General features: G+C 39.9%; 1 protein-coding gene across 2 annotated transcripts in view; it reads left to right on the forward strand.

Annotated features, from left to right (window-relative positions):
- The window catches only part of col4a2 (collagen, type IV, alpha 2), a 42,946-nt gene that overhangs the window by 23,258 nt on the left and 5,279 nt on the right, over positions 1 to 14,409 (forward strand). The window contains exons 5-39 of one of the 2 annotated variants that reach the window (XM_026294618.2): positions 4,490 to 4,624; positions 4,712 to 4,756; positions 4,849 to 4,965; positions 5,059 to 5,127; positions 5,236 to 5,271; positions 5,360 to 5,413; positions 5,490 to 5,525; positions 5,724 to 5,765; positions 6,266 to 6,322; positions 6,475 to 6,519; positions 6,647 to 6,694; positions 6,773 to 6,808; positions 6,894 to 6,938; positions 7,649 to 7,709; positions 8,131 to 8,238; positions 8,898 to 9,047; positions 9,194 to 9,265; positions 9,351 to 9,502; positions 9,639 to 9,711; positions 9,876 to 9,982; positions 10,136 to 10,319; positions 10,636 to 10,680; positions 10,941 to 11,015; positions 11,108 to 11,206; positions 11,325 to 11,546; positions 11,697 to 11,858; positions 11,946 to 12,116; positions 12,273 to 12,416; positions 12,509 to 12,634; positions 12,727 to 12,908; positions 13,408 to 13,471; positions 13,575 to 13,649; positions 13,754 to 13,861; positions 13,988 to 14,095; positions 14,175 to 14,246. In XM_026294618.2, coding sequence (XP_026150403.1) covers positions 4,490 to 4,624; positions 4,712 to 4,756; positions 4,849 to 4,965; positions 5,059 to 5,127; positions 5,236 to 5,271; positions 5,360 to 5,413; positions 5,490 to 5,525; positions 5,724 to 5,765; positions 6,266 to 6,322; positions 6,475 to 6,519; positions 6,647 to 6,694; positions 6,773 to 6,808; positions 6,894 to 6,938; positions 7,649 to 7,709; positions 8,131 to 8,238; positions 8,898 to 9,047; positions 9,194 to 9,265; positions 9,351 to 9,502; positions 9,639 to 9,711; positions 9,876 to 9,982; positions 10,136 to 10,319; positions 10,636 to 10,680; positions 10,941 to 11,015; positions 11,108 to 11,206; positions 11,325 to 11,546; positions 11,697 to 11,858; positions 11,946 to 12,116; positions 12,273 to 12,416; positions 12,509 to 12,634; positions 12,727 to 12,908; positions 13,408 to 13,471; positions 13,575 to 13,649; positions 13,754 to 13,861; positions 13,988 to 14,095; positions 14,175 to 14,246 — 3,325 coding nt within the window. The remainder of the gene's footprint in view (positions 1 to 4,489; positions 4,625 to 4,711; positions 4,757 to 4,848; positions 4,966 to 5,058; positions 5,128 to 5,235; positions 5,272 to 5,359; positions 5,414 to 5,489; positions 5,526 to 5,723; positions 5,766 to 6,265; positions 6,323 to 6,474; positions 6,520 to 6,646; positions 6,695 to 6,772; positions 6,809 to 6,893; positions 6,939 to 7,648; positions 7,710 to 8,130; positions 8,239 to 8,897; positions 9,048 to 9,193; positions 9,266 to 9,350; positions 9,503 to 9,638; positions 9,712 to 9,875; positions 9,983 to 10,135; positions 10,320 to 10,635; positions 10,681 to 10,940; positions 11,016 to 11,107; positions 11,207 to 11,324; positions 11,547 to 11,696; positions 11,859 to 11,945; positions 12,117 to 12,272; positions 12,417 to 12,508; positions 12,635 to 12,726; positions 12,909 to 13,407; positions 13,472 to 13,574; positions 13,650 to 13,753; positions 13,862 to 13,987; positions 14,096 to 14,174; positions 14,247 to 14,409) is intronic. The other variant, XM_026294619.2, reaches the window with a different exon arrangement.

Raw genomic sequence — 14,409 nt, forward strand, 5'->3', positions numbered from 1 at the left:
CAAGCAGGGTGTGTAGATAAATGTCAGAAAATGGTGGAAAATGCTTGGAATAGTTTATTAAAGTTCAAGTTAGTGTCTTCAGAAAGCTTGTTCTGTCCAAACATTCACCTAAATCAGTAAAATTACCCATTTCCTACTGACATAATGTCACATCCTCTCCACTGAGAAGCTGGAATTTCTTTAATCAAGTTTTTTGTTGTTTAAACCGAAGGCTGAAGGTCTGAGGATATGCACACTGAGACAAATTTACATTTTTGCAGGGTTGCATAAGGTAAATAAAACTGAATTGACTTGGTTGATTATTGGTCAGATGTGATCTAACCCCATGCCTGCCTCTTTTCCTTCTGTTCCCCCTGTGACTTCACTAGATTGAACTGCTGATTGAAGGCTCCTCATAGCCCATTATGGAGCTCACAAGACATGGGCCTGAAGGAATGACATGAGCTGACTTGACTGGGAAAACATATAAACAGCACAAACAGCTATAGTTACAGTTATAGTCTCCTGAGCTTCATAATCCGCTAAAATCATGACAAGCCTTTAAAGACAGAAGGGAAGTCAAACCTAAAGAGACATGTATGTGTGGGCTCTGTGGCCTTCTGTGAATCCAAGGTGTGTCTGAAGAGCATTTGACTTCCTTTGATCTCGACTTCAGGTTGTCCTTTTATGCTAGGTCAGCAATTTACTTCACTAATCTGTTGGATAATGCTTCTCCTATATACCCACCCACTCACTGCTGCATCACAATGCAAAACTAAAGTATTTATTATTCAGATGTTTAGTCATTAGATGGCATTTTCACTGCTTTTGTTTTTTTGTTTTTTGGGGGGGGGGGTTTTGAGCCAAATGCGCTGATTCTGGCTTACATGTTTAGTTACTCTTCACCCAGTAGAGACAGGAAGGCAAAGAATACAGGCAGACAAAGCAGGGTCGGAATAGATGCATAGTTTGGCGAGGGGAAGGGAGGAAATGCTGGCTGGAAGTGTGAGCAGATAAGATTGGAGAGCATGAAGGAAATAAAGCTGTGAATGACTTGTAATTAAAGAGTGGGAAGGGCAGGAGAGAGATTTAGTCCAGGAGATAATAGAGGAAAAGGGGAAAAAATGAGTGGTAATGGAATAATGGGTTACAGGTTACAGTTTGCTCTGTAGAAGTAGTCATGTGATGTGTCACCCAGTCATGTCTCTTGTATGTCTCGGTAGTTTTGACATGATGAATCGTACAGTTAGTTAGTGTGTCCTGGGAGGTGTGGTCCTCAGTTATACACAAAAACTGAAAGCTTTTATGTGAGACACACTAGAACATGTCGCTGGGTGGACCCAAATAGGTTACACTTGTTTACCTAAACATTTAAGGAACTACAGGAACTTTGTGATTTAATGTAGGATCCAAAGCTCACATGTATGTACACATGTACATCTGTGCAAAATGTCAATGGGCAAAAATCTTTTCATGCCACATCTTCATGCTTGAGTGCTTATAGTAGATCCAGATTTGTTGTCCAACACACAAATATGCAGATACAAGCATCTCTCCTGTTATCAACTAAGGAGAAAGGAGACTGGTATTTATCAGTCCAGTGTTTAAGCCATGCAGAAAGATACAGCACAGCGCACATAGTGTATCATGCAAGTGCTTTAGACAAGGATCTGTTATGCAGTTACTTGCTTATACACGTGAACAGCCTATTTCAGAAATAGGCCACATTTGGAGACACCATTATAGCTCAATTCACTCCTCCCAGATGTGGCTGTATATTTTACTTCTCACTCAGTGTCGATTGTTGAACTATTACTTTGACAGAAACATTTGTCTTTGGAAAATTAGCTTGATTAAATTTCATTTTTTGAGAATGATGATTTACAACAATAACAATGAATGATCAGAGTTCCTTATTCCTGAGGGCGTTTTTCCACCATAACAATAGAGAACATGAGGCATTCATTGCAAAGGAAACAGATGAACGATTCTTTCCAGATCTAAACTTGTGATTATACATGTTGCAGCTTCTTAGATCTGATCACCGCAATTGTCATGCCTGCCTGTGATACTTCCACAGTGCAAACTATGAATTCCAGTTATATTATTAGAAAAACAAAGAATCCACATTTATTAATGAAGAGGTCACTGATCTATTTTGCTGAGATGCATTCACAGACCAAACAGCTATTAATAATAGGCTTGACACAAATAATATTGTACTATGATACAGTTTTTTTTTGTCAAGGGACATGGCAGCTTCTTCTCACTGGACTTTTATAGATCTATCTGTTTATAGACATTTTAACTCTAGACTCAATTCTACTGTCATTGTGAGGCTACCCTGCAATAAATCCCCTGACCTTTCCTCCAGCCCCGCAGGTGAAGTTATCACTCATCCTTTGAAATCCTGTGAAATATCTTAACATCTGTGGCTCCTGGGTAATGAATCTTAATTTGGTGATCCTCTGGTGTTTCTTCCAACGTCACAATAAGCTTTCATTACTCTGAGAATGAATTAATATAACTTCCCTTTTCATCTAGAGTCATCATTAGGTCAAAATATTATGTCGTTGACCGTGTTAGCAGGCTGAGTAAAGACTGTTCTAGTCTGGCATACACTATCACCTTAGTTGTCTTTAAAATTGAAATGAATTCATAATACTGTGAATCAGAATAGAGCTGTATGTGTTCCTGCTTTAATAATGTTCTTTTTTTATTATTTTAGAGTGTTTTTCCTCAATAACAGTATGTACCAAGACACCAGTATGGCGATACCATCACCATAGATATATTGATGTTATCTTATCATGGCGGAACCTCTGAAACCCTAATCAGTTCGGTCCTCTAGCTGTTCTCATTTGTAAATATAAAAATTCATAGCACTGACCGTAAAGCAGTCTGCTCCTTATTTATGTGGAGCTTGAGTTGCGTTGACAGGACTGTTGTTTGTCTGTTGTCTGCTCTATAGGCAACAGCTGCAGGGTCAAGATTGAAGCAGAGACAAAACACCCATAGACAAACCTCTTCCTACCAACAACACAAACACACATACACGATGCGCACAGGCTGCATGATCAGTTCATCTGAGGATTTATCTCACACTATCTCCATGTGATTTGTCTGTAAGCTTGTTTGAATTGTTGTTTGACATTGTTTGGACTTCCTGCAATTTTATTAATTCTTTCAAGACCCTTGGCTCTAGTTTCATGTAACAAGACTCAGCATTTCTGACTGGGGACAAACAACATCACTGTTTTTGTTGGTTCTCACAGGAACACTGTTAGGCCCCCAAACCTCAGAGGTCATCACTTACTGGCCCCGTGAACTCCCACACTACACAAACACACCAAATTCCCATGGTATCTTTGGCCTTACATGTTTTTCAACTGTTATGAAGTTTTATCCTGTTTCCATCCCGCCAGCCCATATCTACTTTCTGCCCTGCTCAAGCATTTCCTCAACATATGAATGACTGTCTACAAGTTTCTTAAAGCACCTGATTCTACACACTCCACCTTCACCTCCTTCTGTTTATATTTCTTCTGCCATGGTTTGGAGAGCCAAAACCTCCGCACCTCTGCCAGACACACTTTTTCCTCCCTTCCTATCTTCATCTCTGTCTTCTCTCTTTCATCACTCTGAGTATCATAATCAAATTGTTACATTTAGCTTGCAGATTAGAGGACTTCCTGTAGACTAAAATAGTCTGTGATTAAAATCCACACTTTGAAAGGCCTTTAAACTTCACTCGTTTTCATTAAAGCAGAGTCTGACAGCAGAGAGGAATTTTATATACCCTTAGCTAAATCTCCTCACTGCTCAGTCTTATCTATTTTGTGGGGTCTCGTGTGTGTAGGTGTTGGTGTTTAGGGTCTTAGAGGGTTTTTCAGTTCCATTCAAGATAAAACAAACGTATACTGAGTAATTTGTGTGTAGGAATTTCTCATTTTGGCTGCTCATACTGACCCTATAGAGCCGAAAAGAGATCAAATTAGACCAAATGTATTTCTAAAATACTAAAATCTTCCTGCCATTTTGTTCTGACTGAACATTTTCATTTTGACCACTGGATGGCTGCAGAGAGTTGGGAGATGGTTTTGTTAAAAAAAACAACAAAAAGTAAACATGGTGTGTGCTCCCCCTTGTGATGGAAACCAAAAATGACATGAAGCAATTCAAGAATAAATGTGTGAAACCTTTTTTTATTTTTACTTTTCTTGTCATACATACTTCTCATTGCATTTTTAATACCTTTACTGTAAGTCCCTAACATTTGTCCTACAGTAAAACCTTCTCTTCTTCCAGATTTTGTTGTTATTCCAGATATCCCTGATGTTTGCACAGCTCTTGTTATATTTCTTTCATTATATTATTGAAGCAAAGAAATCAAAATATAATCAAAATCTCATCAATGAATCTAATGTGCAGCACCTGGATTTATTTTCTGTATTTTATCCTCAGCTTGAAGTTGATTAACTCCTGTTTTTTTTTTTTTCACCAAACTCAGGGTCCCCCTGGGCCACTTGGTCTTCTGGGCCCACAGGGACCTGTAGGGAGACCAGGGGATCCAGGCATCCAAGGACCAAAGGGCCAGAAAGGTGAAAGTGGCCATGGTGGTATCATAGGTCCTAAAGGAAGTATGGTAAAATATCTTCCTTCTTCTATAATTGTTAAAAGTCATAATTGTCTTTGTGCTGTAGTTTAATTTCTGATTCTTAATGCTCCACAGGGAATGACGGGCGTTCCTGGGTTTTCTGGGAACAATGGCATTCCTGTAAGTTCATTCCTCAACTTTTGTCAAAAGCAGAGCCTTTCTGTGTGTTAATTCTATGTCTGATATGTTTTGATTTGATATTTGCTCTGCAGGGCCACCCAGGACAAGCCGGGCCCAGGGGCAAACCAGGAGCGGATGGTTGTAATGGGACACAGGGAGAACCAGGGTTACCAGGGCAACCGGGCTTTAATGGTCCACCTGGTTTTCCTGTAAGTATTACTGCCACCCCATCTGAACAGTGATTTGTAGAATACAAAGTTTGATTTCTTGTAAGTGACTGTCTTTTTATTTTCATTCCTCAGGGGCAACTGGGCAGGAAGGGGGAGAAGGGAGACATGCTCGAGGTGTCTGTCTTCATGGAGCGTTTCAGGGTAAGGAAGGAAGGTGCACGTCAAACATGATGTTTGTTCTAAATATCATCTGGCTTGATAAAAATATAATATCATTAACTTAATGAATACGCAAACATCTTTCCACAGGGAGATCCAGGCACACCGGGGCACGCTGGAATAATGGTAAGTCAGATTCAGTTCATCATCTGAAACTTACTTTTCCTAAGTTGCAATTTTCTCCATCTTTCAATCTTTCATTTCTTTGTGTCAGGGGCCTCCAGGACAACAAGGCCGGCAGGGTAACATAGGCCCTTTTGGACCAAAGGTAAGTGTGTCAGGAGTGTGTGAGTACATTTGTTTAAATGCTGACGTCAATCCTGATTGATCCTGTTTTCTGCTAGGGTATCCCAGGGCCTCCAGGTCCCAAAGGAATAAAGGTATTGTACCGTACCAACAACACATATTAACTGTACTGTAAATATATTATTCAGTATATTACTGTATCATAGAAATTTGTTGCAAGACTATAAATACTGGATGAAATGTTATCTTACACTGTGTCAAGCATATAAACTTCAACAAATGGGAACATGAAATGATGATTGCAGACTGAAGTGGCTTGTTTTTCTGGGCAGGGCACTAGGGCCAAAGATCTTAAGGGAGAGAAAGGAGAGCCGGTGAGTGACCATATTTATCAAAGGCTGTGCTAATATCTATCAGTCAAATCAACCAAAACACTTTGTCTTTGTTCCAGAGTATATCCTGGTTTATTTTAGCTTCCAAATCTTACTATCACTATAGTGATAGTTACTGTTACTAACTATTACTATGTCACTATCTTACTTGAAATTCCCATTTAATGATAATTTTACTTTACCTATTTTGCCAACCAGTTTACTAGTAACACTCACAGAGACATTTTTTTCAGAATTTAAATAAATCTGATGTTTGACACTATTGAATCTAGTCATTTCATATATAATATAAAATAGATTTTACTGCATATCGACTACTTTTACTTAAATATTTTAAGGACATTTTGCTTCTAAAATTCCGTACTTTTATTTAATTGATATTTTCATTGCAGGACTTAGCAGTTAAGTAGAGGTTGTGAGTAAATCATGGTTAATTGTCTTGAGCTGACTGAGTTGTGTTCTACTACCTATGTACATTACAGGGAGAAATCGGACCACCAGGGGAGGAAGGACTCCAGGAACAATATCTACCCATCCCGGTCTGTAGCTCTGCAAAATCTAGTCATCATTATTCATTACCTGCTGTAATGACAAATATGGCCACTATTATAAGAAATATAAATAGGAATTCTAGTGACACTTGTAAACAAGTACTGTGACATGTATTGTTAAAATACTCTTGTTATTTAAGGGTGATCCTGGAGAAAAAGGTCAGAAAGGAACACAAGGAGATCAGGTATATATACATATATATATATATATATATATATATATACATATAACCACTCATGTACGATTGTACCACACACACGTTCATACATCAGCATGTCACTAATGTTTTTGTTTTGGTTGGTTTATTTAAGGCTGACAACAAAGGAGAAACTGGTATAAAGGGGTTCCCTGGATCACGGGTGAGCACATAAACAATTCTGCACAACACCGTCCTCTGTTCAGGTTTATTTCATGTTCTGTTTTGGATGCTGTTCTAGGGTGAACCTGGTGTACATGGGAGTCCTGGACCAAGAGTATGTTTGTGTGTATTTTATCATCATTGCATTATTGAAATAAAATAAAATACTATTGTATAACATGGTAATAACTTTCTTTCAGGGGGATCCTGGTGACACGGGTTCAAGGGGCAGAGATGGACTTAAGGTGAGAATCCAGTTAATTGTAATCCCTAACCACTGGTTTTGCACCTAAACCTTTTTTCTAAGTGACCAAATATTCATACTTATTCATAAGTTGGTTATCATTAAAAGGCCATGGTCAGCATGTCACTAGGTACATTTACACAAGTGCCATTCTTGCATATAAATATGGCATAAAGGTAAAAACAGTCCATTAATATAAGGGGTTAAACACCACAACGGATGCTAGAGAGTCCTTGCCCATGTTGCCAAACATTTTTCACAGAACTTGAATGTAAATTCAAGTGAAGAACCTAAAATTTCCACCAGATATTTCAGTGAATATTCCTGAACTTTGTATAAAGATCTAAATGTTTCCTTTTGATGAAGCCATGCAGCCATAAAAGGCCATGGCTGCATTGACATACTATTATGCTACTTTATTTTTCAAACAGTTATCAACAGCATTTCACTGACATTATCAGTCAAATGGCTTTATGGCTTTCAGAATCTCATTTGAAACTATTCAATGTCAGTCCAGCCAACAAAATGAAAGTTTAAATGAAAACATGATATTGATAAATACAGATACGGATATGTGTGGGGGAGTCATTTTAAAGCAATGTGTCCACATCCATCACATGACCTCATCTAGTCATATCTGATCTTTATACTCGTGACTCACGTTAAAATGACAAGTGAAACTCAAATTCTCACATTAACGTTGTGTTTCAGGGAGTGAGAGGTGACCCAGGAGAACTGATTTATGCCCCTCAACCCTACTGGACTTCAGGGGGTAAGTTGACCCATCTAAAACATAATGAGGACACAGAATAGACAAAAGGAGTTGGAAGACCAATGTGTGAAAGCACTGTTATAAAGCTATTACTGACATCAAGTGAAACTCTGTGGGGAAATTTCTGATATTACTGTAGTTCAACTTTAACACATGCACAGACCTGTCAAACCAAAAAAGTAAAGTGCTGGACCAAAGAAGGGTTATTAAAATCCATAGTCCATGATCCTGAGGAAGAAAACTGTATATTGTCTTGTTTGGTTGTCATCTGACAGAACGCTGATCATGTAGTGTAGGTAACTGATAATTACTGACCAGTAACTGGATAGGGACGGCAGAAACAAATATGGCAGCTAAGCAACAGATGTGGAAATGAAATATAGTAATAAATGTTTTTTGTTATTTGCTTTGACTTGATAAGCTGGTCCTCCTGGCCCCCCTGGTGAGCAGGGTCCACTGGGAGAGAGGGGCCCAATAGGTGATCAAGGCTTACCTGGACCCCCAGGACCTTCTCCCTCTGAGCAACAAGGTCTGTAAACTGAAGCTGTATGGAGACAATCTTCCACAGACTCAGATCCCAGGACCAGTATATAAAAATGATCAAACTTTGAAGTCTGCTCTGTACACTTGCCTCAGACAAGGAAAACTCCCTTTAAACATATATTATATTGTAATACAGTAACAGAGATGGAATTAAACTATGAAGAAATATGATGACAATAATATGATTCTATTGATTGATTGATTTATTTTTAATACTCGGTTTAATGAATAATACTGTTATATCATTTTATGTGAATATTCTTTGTCAAATATTGAATGTCAAAGCTTCACACACACTTTGTGTCATAAAAATGCATGATCACACTTTAATTCATTAAAATTCAAGTAGCCTGTCACAATTGAAACAGGTTACAGAGCTCAGGCCCAACTACCTTACCTTCATTGATATGGTATATGACATTCTTTCCAGACCATCACTTATTTTATATTTCCATTTGTGACGTTACAAAACACAACTGCAATAAATAATCCCTTGACACTGTGATTCTATATACCCTGGTCACAGCTGTGATGACAGCAGGTGTAAACAAGGGAAACACTTCTCATGAAGTGACAGCACTAAATTCATCAGGATGGAGAGTTTTAGCTTAAATGCCCTTTGTAATTTCTTTTTGTTGCGATCAGTGGTGGATTTCTTTGGGCCATTTGGTAGAAAGGGGGAGCGAGGAGAGAAGGGCCAACAAGGAGAGCTTGGATACCCTGCTGTCGTGGTAGGACCCCCGGGTGCCAACGGGCGCCCAGGGGCAATGGGCCCTCCAGGACCTAAAGGAACATGTGAGTGAGTGTGTGAGAAAATGAGTGACTGAGCATGTTTTCACTTTAAAACTTAGGGTTTTTAAACATCATATCTTACTTTACCCATTTCTTGTTTCTTAGTTGAATTTTTTCTGTGTCTCTTTGTTGCATGTGTTTGTATTTAGGGGCTGACATCTTTAAAGGGTCTCCAGGTGGAAGAGGAAGACCTGGCAACGCAGGCGTTAAAGGAGCAAAAGGTGCTCTAGTCATTTTGTTCATACTAAAGACAACTGACAATTTTGTTTATAATAAACTATGTGGCTGATCTTTGTGTATATTTAGGTGATCATGGAGAATGTGAGTGCTCTCCTGAAAACTCTCCAGCGGGTTCACGTGGCCCTCCTGGTGATCGTGGTGATCCTGGGATGACTGGAGAGTTTGGTCAGCAGGGTGATACAGGGGACCCGGGTCCCCAAGGAGACGATGGGTTCCCTGTAAGAAAAATCTAAATATTTCCACTGAAAACATTGCATCTTTTTAATTCATTTATTAATTTGCTTTAATTCCTATTCATTGTTTTTTTTTTTTTTTTTTCTCTATACCTTTACATTTTTTTGTGTTGTCTTTCAGGGGTCTCCTGGGCTCAGTGGTTTTCCAGGTCCGAAGGGTCGAAAAGGGGACATAACCATGGTCACAGAGAAAGGTGCAGTTTACATTTTGTTTCATCTGGTTTTAGATCAGCACCAGAATTAAAAATGAGCCAAAAAAAACTGTCTTCTGTGTACTTACTGTATGTGCATGTGTGTACAGTATGTGTATGCTGATGCAAGATAATATGGAACATATGTGTCTGTGTGATCTCCACAGGAAAGCCTGGAGACCCGGGGGTTCATGGACTAGACGGTGAGTCAGGAGCACTGGGAGCTCCAGGCCAAAATGGTTTGCCTGGTTTCCCCGGGGTCCGAGGTCATCCTGTGAGTCAGCCATGTATATATTCACAGTTCATTTTTAATTTCCTCATTATGTGCGTTAGGGTTAAAGTTAATTTAATATTATCTTCCTTTTCTCATAACTCATTGCTAATAACCCTTTAACCTTATAGTGATTGTTCTGGTTCATGCCAACAGGGAGAAGGTCCCAGGGGAGTTTATGGAGACAAAGGTTTCCCAGGTCTGCCTGGTCAACCTGGTGCACCTGGGGTGTCAGGAGAACCAGGTGCAATCCTGGGGGGCATCAAAGGCCAGCGTGGTTTACCTGGTGATGATGGTATTCCAGGTTATGATGGAGTTTCAGGAACACCTGGCAGCCCAGGTGAGAAGCTTCCCCCTCACTTTACTTCTCCGCTATATATTCAGTCTCAATATGGTGTTGCTTATTTCTCCTTTAAGGCTTTATCTCTTAACAGGTATTTTACCTGTTTTCTATCTACTAAATATTTACTACTAAGATATTTTACCTTGCCTTTCTTAAAATACTCTTGTAATTTGATGCAAAGTATCGCCTTGATGCAGGTGCTGCATCCCTCAAACCAGCTGCAGCTGAGCTTGTTTGAGATAATGCTTGTGCTCTGAATAATTCTTGTTCCGAATGCCTCTCTCTTTCATTCTGTCTCATTTCCAACTGAAAGGCGGCTGTAGTCCAACAAGAGATGGAGGACAGGTGGATGTAACAGGTATCTGGTATACAACTAACTGTTGTGCTTTGCCTTTGGATTATTTGACTTTTGTGCATGATCATTATTTAATTGTTAACAATCTGATATTTACTATTTATATCTAGTGTGATTCCAGCTAATGTAATGGTAATGACATGTTCTAAAAAACAGTCCATGCTGGGCACCAGTCAAATATCACTTGCACCAAAATAGTAATTTCATTACAAACAGTCATTTTTACATTCAGTGTGACTGTGGTTCTGTTATGTTCCTCTCAGGTCCATGTGCTGCGGTTCCAGGACCGCCTGGGCCACCTGGTCCTCCTGGAGCCATTGGATTACCAGGTTTCCAAGGTAACACAACAACTAACTATTGCTTTCTTCTGCCTGTGCAGTAGTAGTTTTTAGTTATTTCTATGCCAAGTTTATACTTTGTAAACCAACAGGTGTCCAAGGCCCAAAAGGGCAACAGGGTACATTTGGAACAAAGGGAGAGAAAGGAGAATCAGGAGATCAAGGCATAGGTGGCCATCCTGGACCACCAGGTAAGGCGTGACGAGAAAAATTTAACTGATCACTACTTATCATTTTGGATCCATGATTTGATTTTAGTCATTAGCTCAGATACATTTCTTTTATTAATCTTGAATGTTTTCCATAAAGGGTTTTCTGGCTCCCGTGGAGACTTGGGAGTTCCTGGCAGCAAAGGTTTAGTTGGAGTCACTGGTGTGCCCGGTGTTCCTGGTCGGCATGGGGCACAAGGTGAGAAGGGTGGTCATGGAGAAATTCTGGGAGCATTACCTGGAGCCCCTGGTGACCCGGGGCTGCCTGGGCTTCAAGGGAGCAAGGGGGAGACTGGAGGTCACGGAGAGCCGGGCTATCAAGGTTAGCCATATCTTCACGTTGTCACCAACTTGCATTCTACCTGAAACTTAAATAGTTTATATTTTGCCTTGTTGCTTTATTTAGCATGAGTTGGAAAAATAAATGACGTGAGAAATGTCATCTAAGGTTCTTGTTCATCTCTTGCTCCAGGAATGGTTGGCATGCCTGGTATGATTGGCTTCAAGGGTGAGAGTGGTCTTTCAGGCTTGCAAGGGGAGGAAGGTAAGCCTGGTCAAGCGGGCATATACGGCTTCCCTGGTGATGCTGGAAGAGTAGGTCCACCTGGGCCACATGGTGCCACTGGACAGCCAGGTAAGATATACATATACACCAACACTATCATGACCTTGGTCATGTTTAACATCCCTTTTTCATCTGGTATGTTGTCATGCTTACCAGGTTTCACTGGAGAGAGGGGAACTCAAGGAGACCCAGGTCCTCCAGGTCCAATTGGCTTAAAAGGGGTTCCGGGAGAGTATGGTAATATTGGTGTAATTGGAGAGCATGGCCCACCAGGTGACTCAGGACTGCCAGGTGCAGAGGGACACCAAGGACTTCCAGGATTGAAAGGTTTGTGATAATCTTATAATTTAAAATCCATTAAATAATACAGAGTAAAATTCTGTACCAAACAATACAGAGTCTATGTTATTTGGCCATAATTCGGACACCTTTGGTGAGAAAGGTTTGTTTTCCTTGTTTTCTGATGGTGTCCCTTTTTCCCAGGTAAAAAAGGGTCTCCTGGAATGTCAGGTTTTGAGGGGATCAGGGGTAATACAGGGATGGAGGGCTTCAGTGGGCAGAAAGGAGAACCTGGAGTGTCTGGTGAAGTTGGCCTAAAAGGAATGAGAGGTGCAAGTGGACAGAAAGGTGAGATTGTTCCTTTGTAAATTGTTTGCTGCAGTCTATTAAAACTTCGACATAAACTCAACATTTCCCACTGCCACACCCTTGTCTGCCAGGTGATCGTGGTCTAATGGGGAAAACTGGAGAGAAGCCTGACATTCCTGCCCATATGATTGTTGACATGAAGGGTATCAAAGGAGACTCTGGACCTCAAGGCAGTCAAGGGTTCACTGGGCCAAGAGGTGTGTGGCTTAAATCTAATATCAGTGACTCCTTCGTTCTAATCTCCTCTGCTCCCATGCCTCACTTCCTAAGATCTTACTCTTTTCCACAGGTCCTAAAGGTAGTCCTGGTGAGCCAGGGACTGAGGGACATCATGGTGTTCCTGGAGACCCCAGCAATATGAAAGGTTATCATGGTGATCCAGGTGCACAGGGGTTGCCAGGAATAAAAGGAATGCCAGGCATAACAGGAAATAGAGGAATTACTGGTTTTGAAGGGATGCCTGGAAACAAGGTGAGCAGAATTATACTGAGAAAATTTGTGTGATTCAATACGTGTCCATGCTAAGTATTAGACTCTAAAGAGACACTTCACAATTTTACAAATAAGGTATGTTCTGCTTATCCACAGGAATAATACTCATGAAAAGATATGTGTAATATTTTCTGTGCTCTGAAGGGAGTTTTACAAAATTAAATAATAAATAATAATAAAGTTAAATACTAAATAACCCTGGTGATGTCAGGGTTATCTCAGGTTGTCCTTTACATTATATAATGTAATTCAATTACAATATGGAAAAGTGTATAGGATCCAGTGTTTTTGGAGCTTGGTCCATTCTTTTCTTATTTTATTCTTTATTCAAGTGCAATAAATTGCCGGAGTAACTCTTTGGGTCTACAAGTTCAGATATTGTCCTCATCCTGTCATTGTGTGCATTTCTAAATTGCAACATTTTAGGCAAAGTGATATATGCTAATGTTTGATACTTGCTTGATCTGTTACTTTTCAGGGAATTAAAGGAGGTTCTGGTGCCTTTGGTCGATCAGGAGACAAAGGGAGGAAGGGTGCCAAAGGTGTAAATCAAATTTGTAATCCAGACAGATGGGATCTAGGTGATAATTTTAAAGTCATTATCAAGAAAATACTCTGTTAGTAAATTTTGGCATACTTCTACAGGTGATGTAGGCCTTCGTATAGACCTTCCAGGACCTCCCGGATTCAGAGGAGAGGATGGTTTTCCAGGAGAGTCAGGTACATACAGTTTTTGCTTCTTCCCTTCTGGTATTGAATGGCACCAGTTAGTAATTAATGGCTTATACTTGGCGGGTATGAAATGTTTGATACCCTGTTTATAGGCCAGAAAGGACTACTTGGACAAACTGGAGACAGGGGTACACCGGGTTTTTATGGTATTGATGGCAAAAAAGGAGAAATAGGAGATCCAGGAATATTTGGATACCCAGGTAAGACTATCATCCAATTCTCTTTTGATCACGTTAAGCTATTTAATTATAGCATAATTTTAAATGTTATAGATTGTGGTAGAATGGCATTACAGTTGACTCATATACTTTGTTTTTTTTTTTCAGGCGCAGATGGGCAGGAGGGAACTCCTGGTAATCAAGGTCCAAAAGGCTTTCCTGGACCTGCTGGAAAAGATGGATCGCCAGGTTTTTATGGCTTCCCTGGTAACAGAGGTAATGAGACCAGACCAGTGACTCTTTCCCCTTTACCATATCATCACATCCTCCATTTAATCTTTGCAAATGTGTTCAGGTTTCCCTGGCTTGAAGGGTCTTTATGGATTACATGGATTGAAGGGACAAAAAGGAATCCCAGGAACACCAGGTATTCAACCAAATTTCAAGGATTCCTAAAAACAGTGTGAACCTATCAGTGCTATAATGTACCATCACTTTTACAAGCTAAAATCAGCCATATAATATTTCATATAGATTACTTTCAGCTTAAGTCCCTGAAAATGTATTTTCTAATCCAGTTTCTTACTATG

This window comes from Mastacembelus armatus, chromosome 21 (genome assembly GCF_900324485.2).
Source record: "Mastacembelus armatus chromosome 21, fMasArm1.2, whole genome shotgun sequence".
Taxonomy (NCBI): Eukaryota; Metazoa; Chordata; class Actinopteri; order Synbranchiformes; family Mastacembelidae; genus Mastacembelus; species Mastacembelus armatus.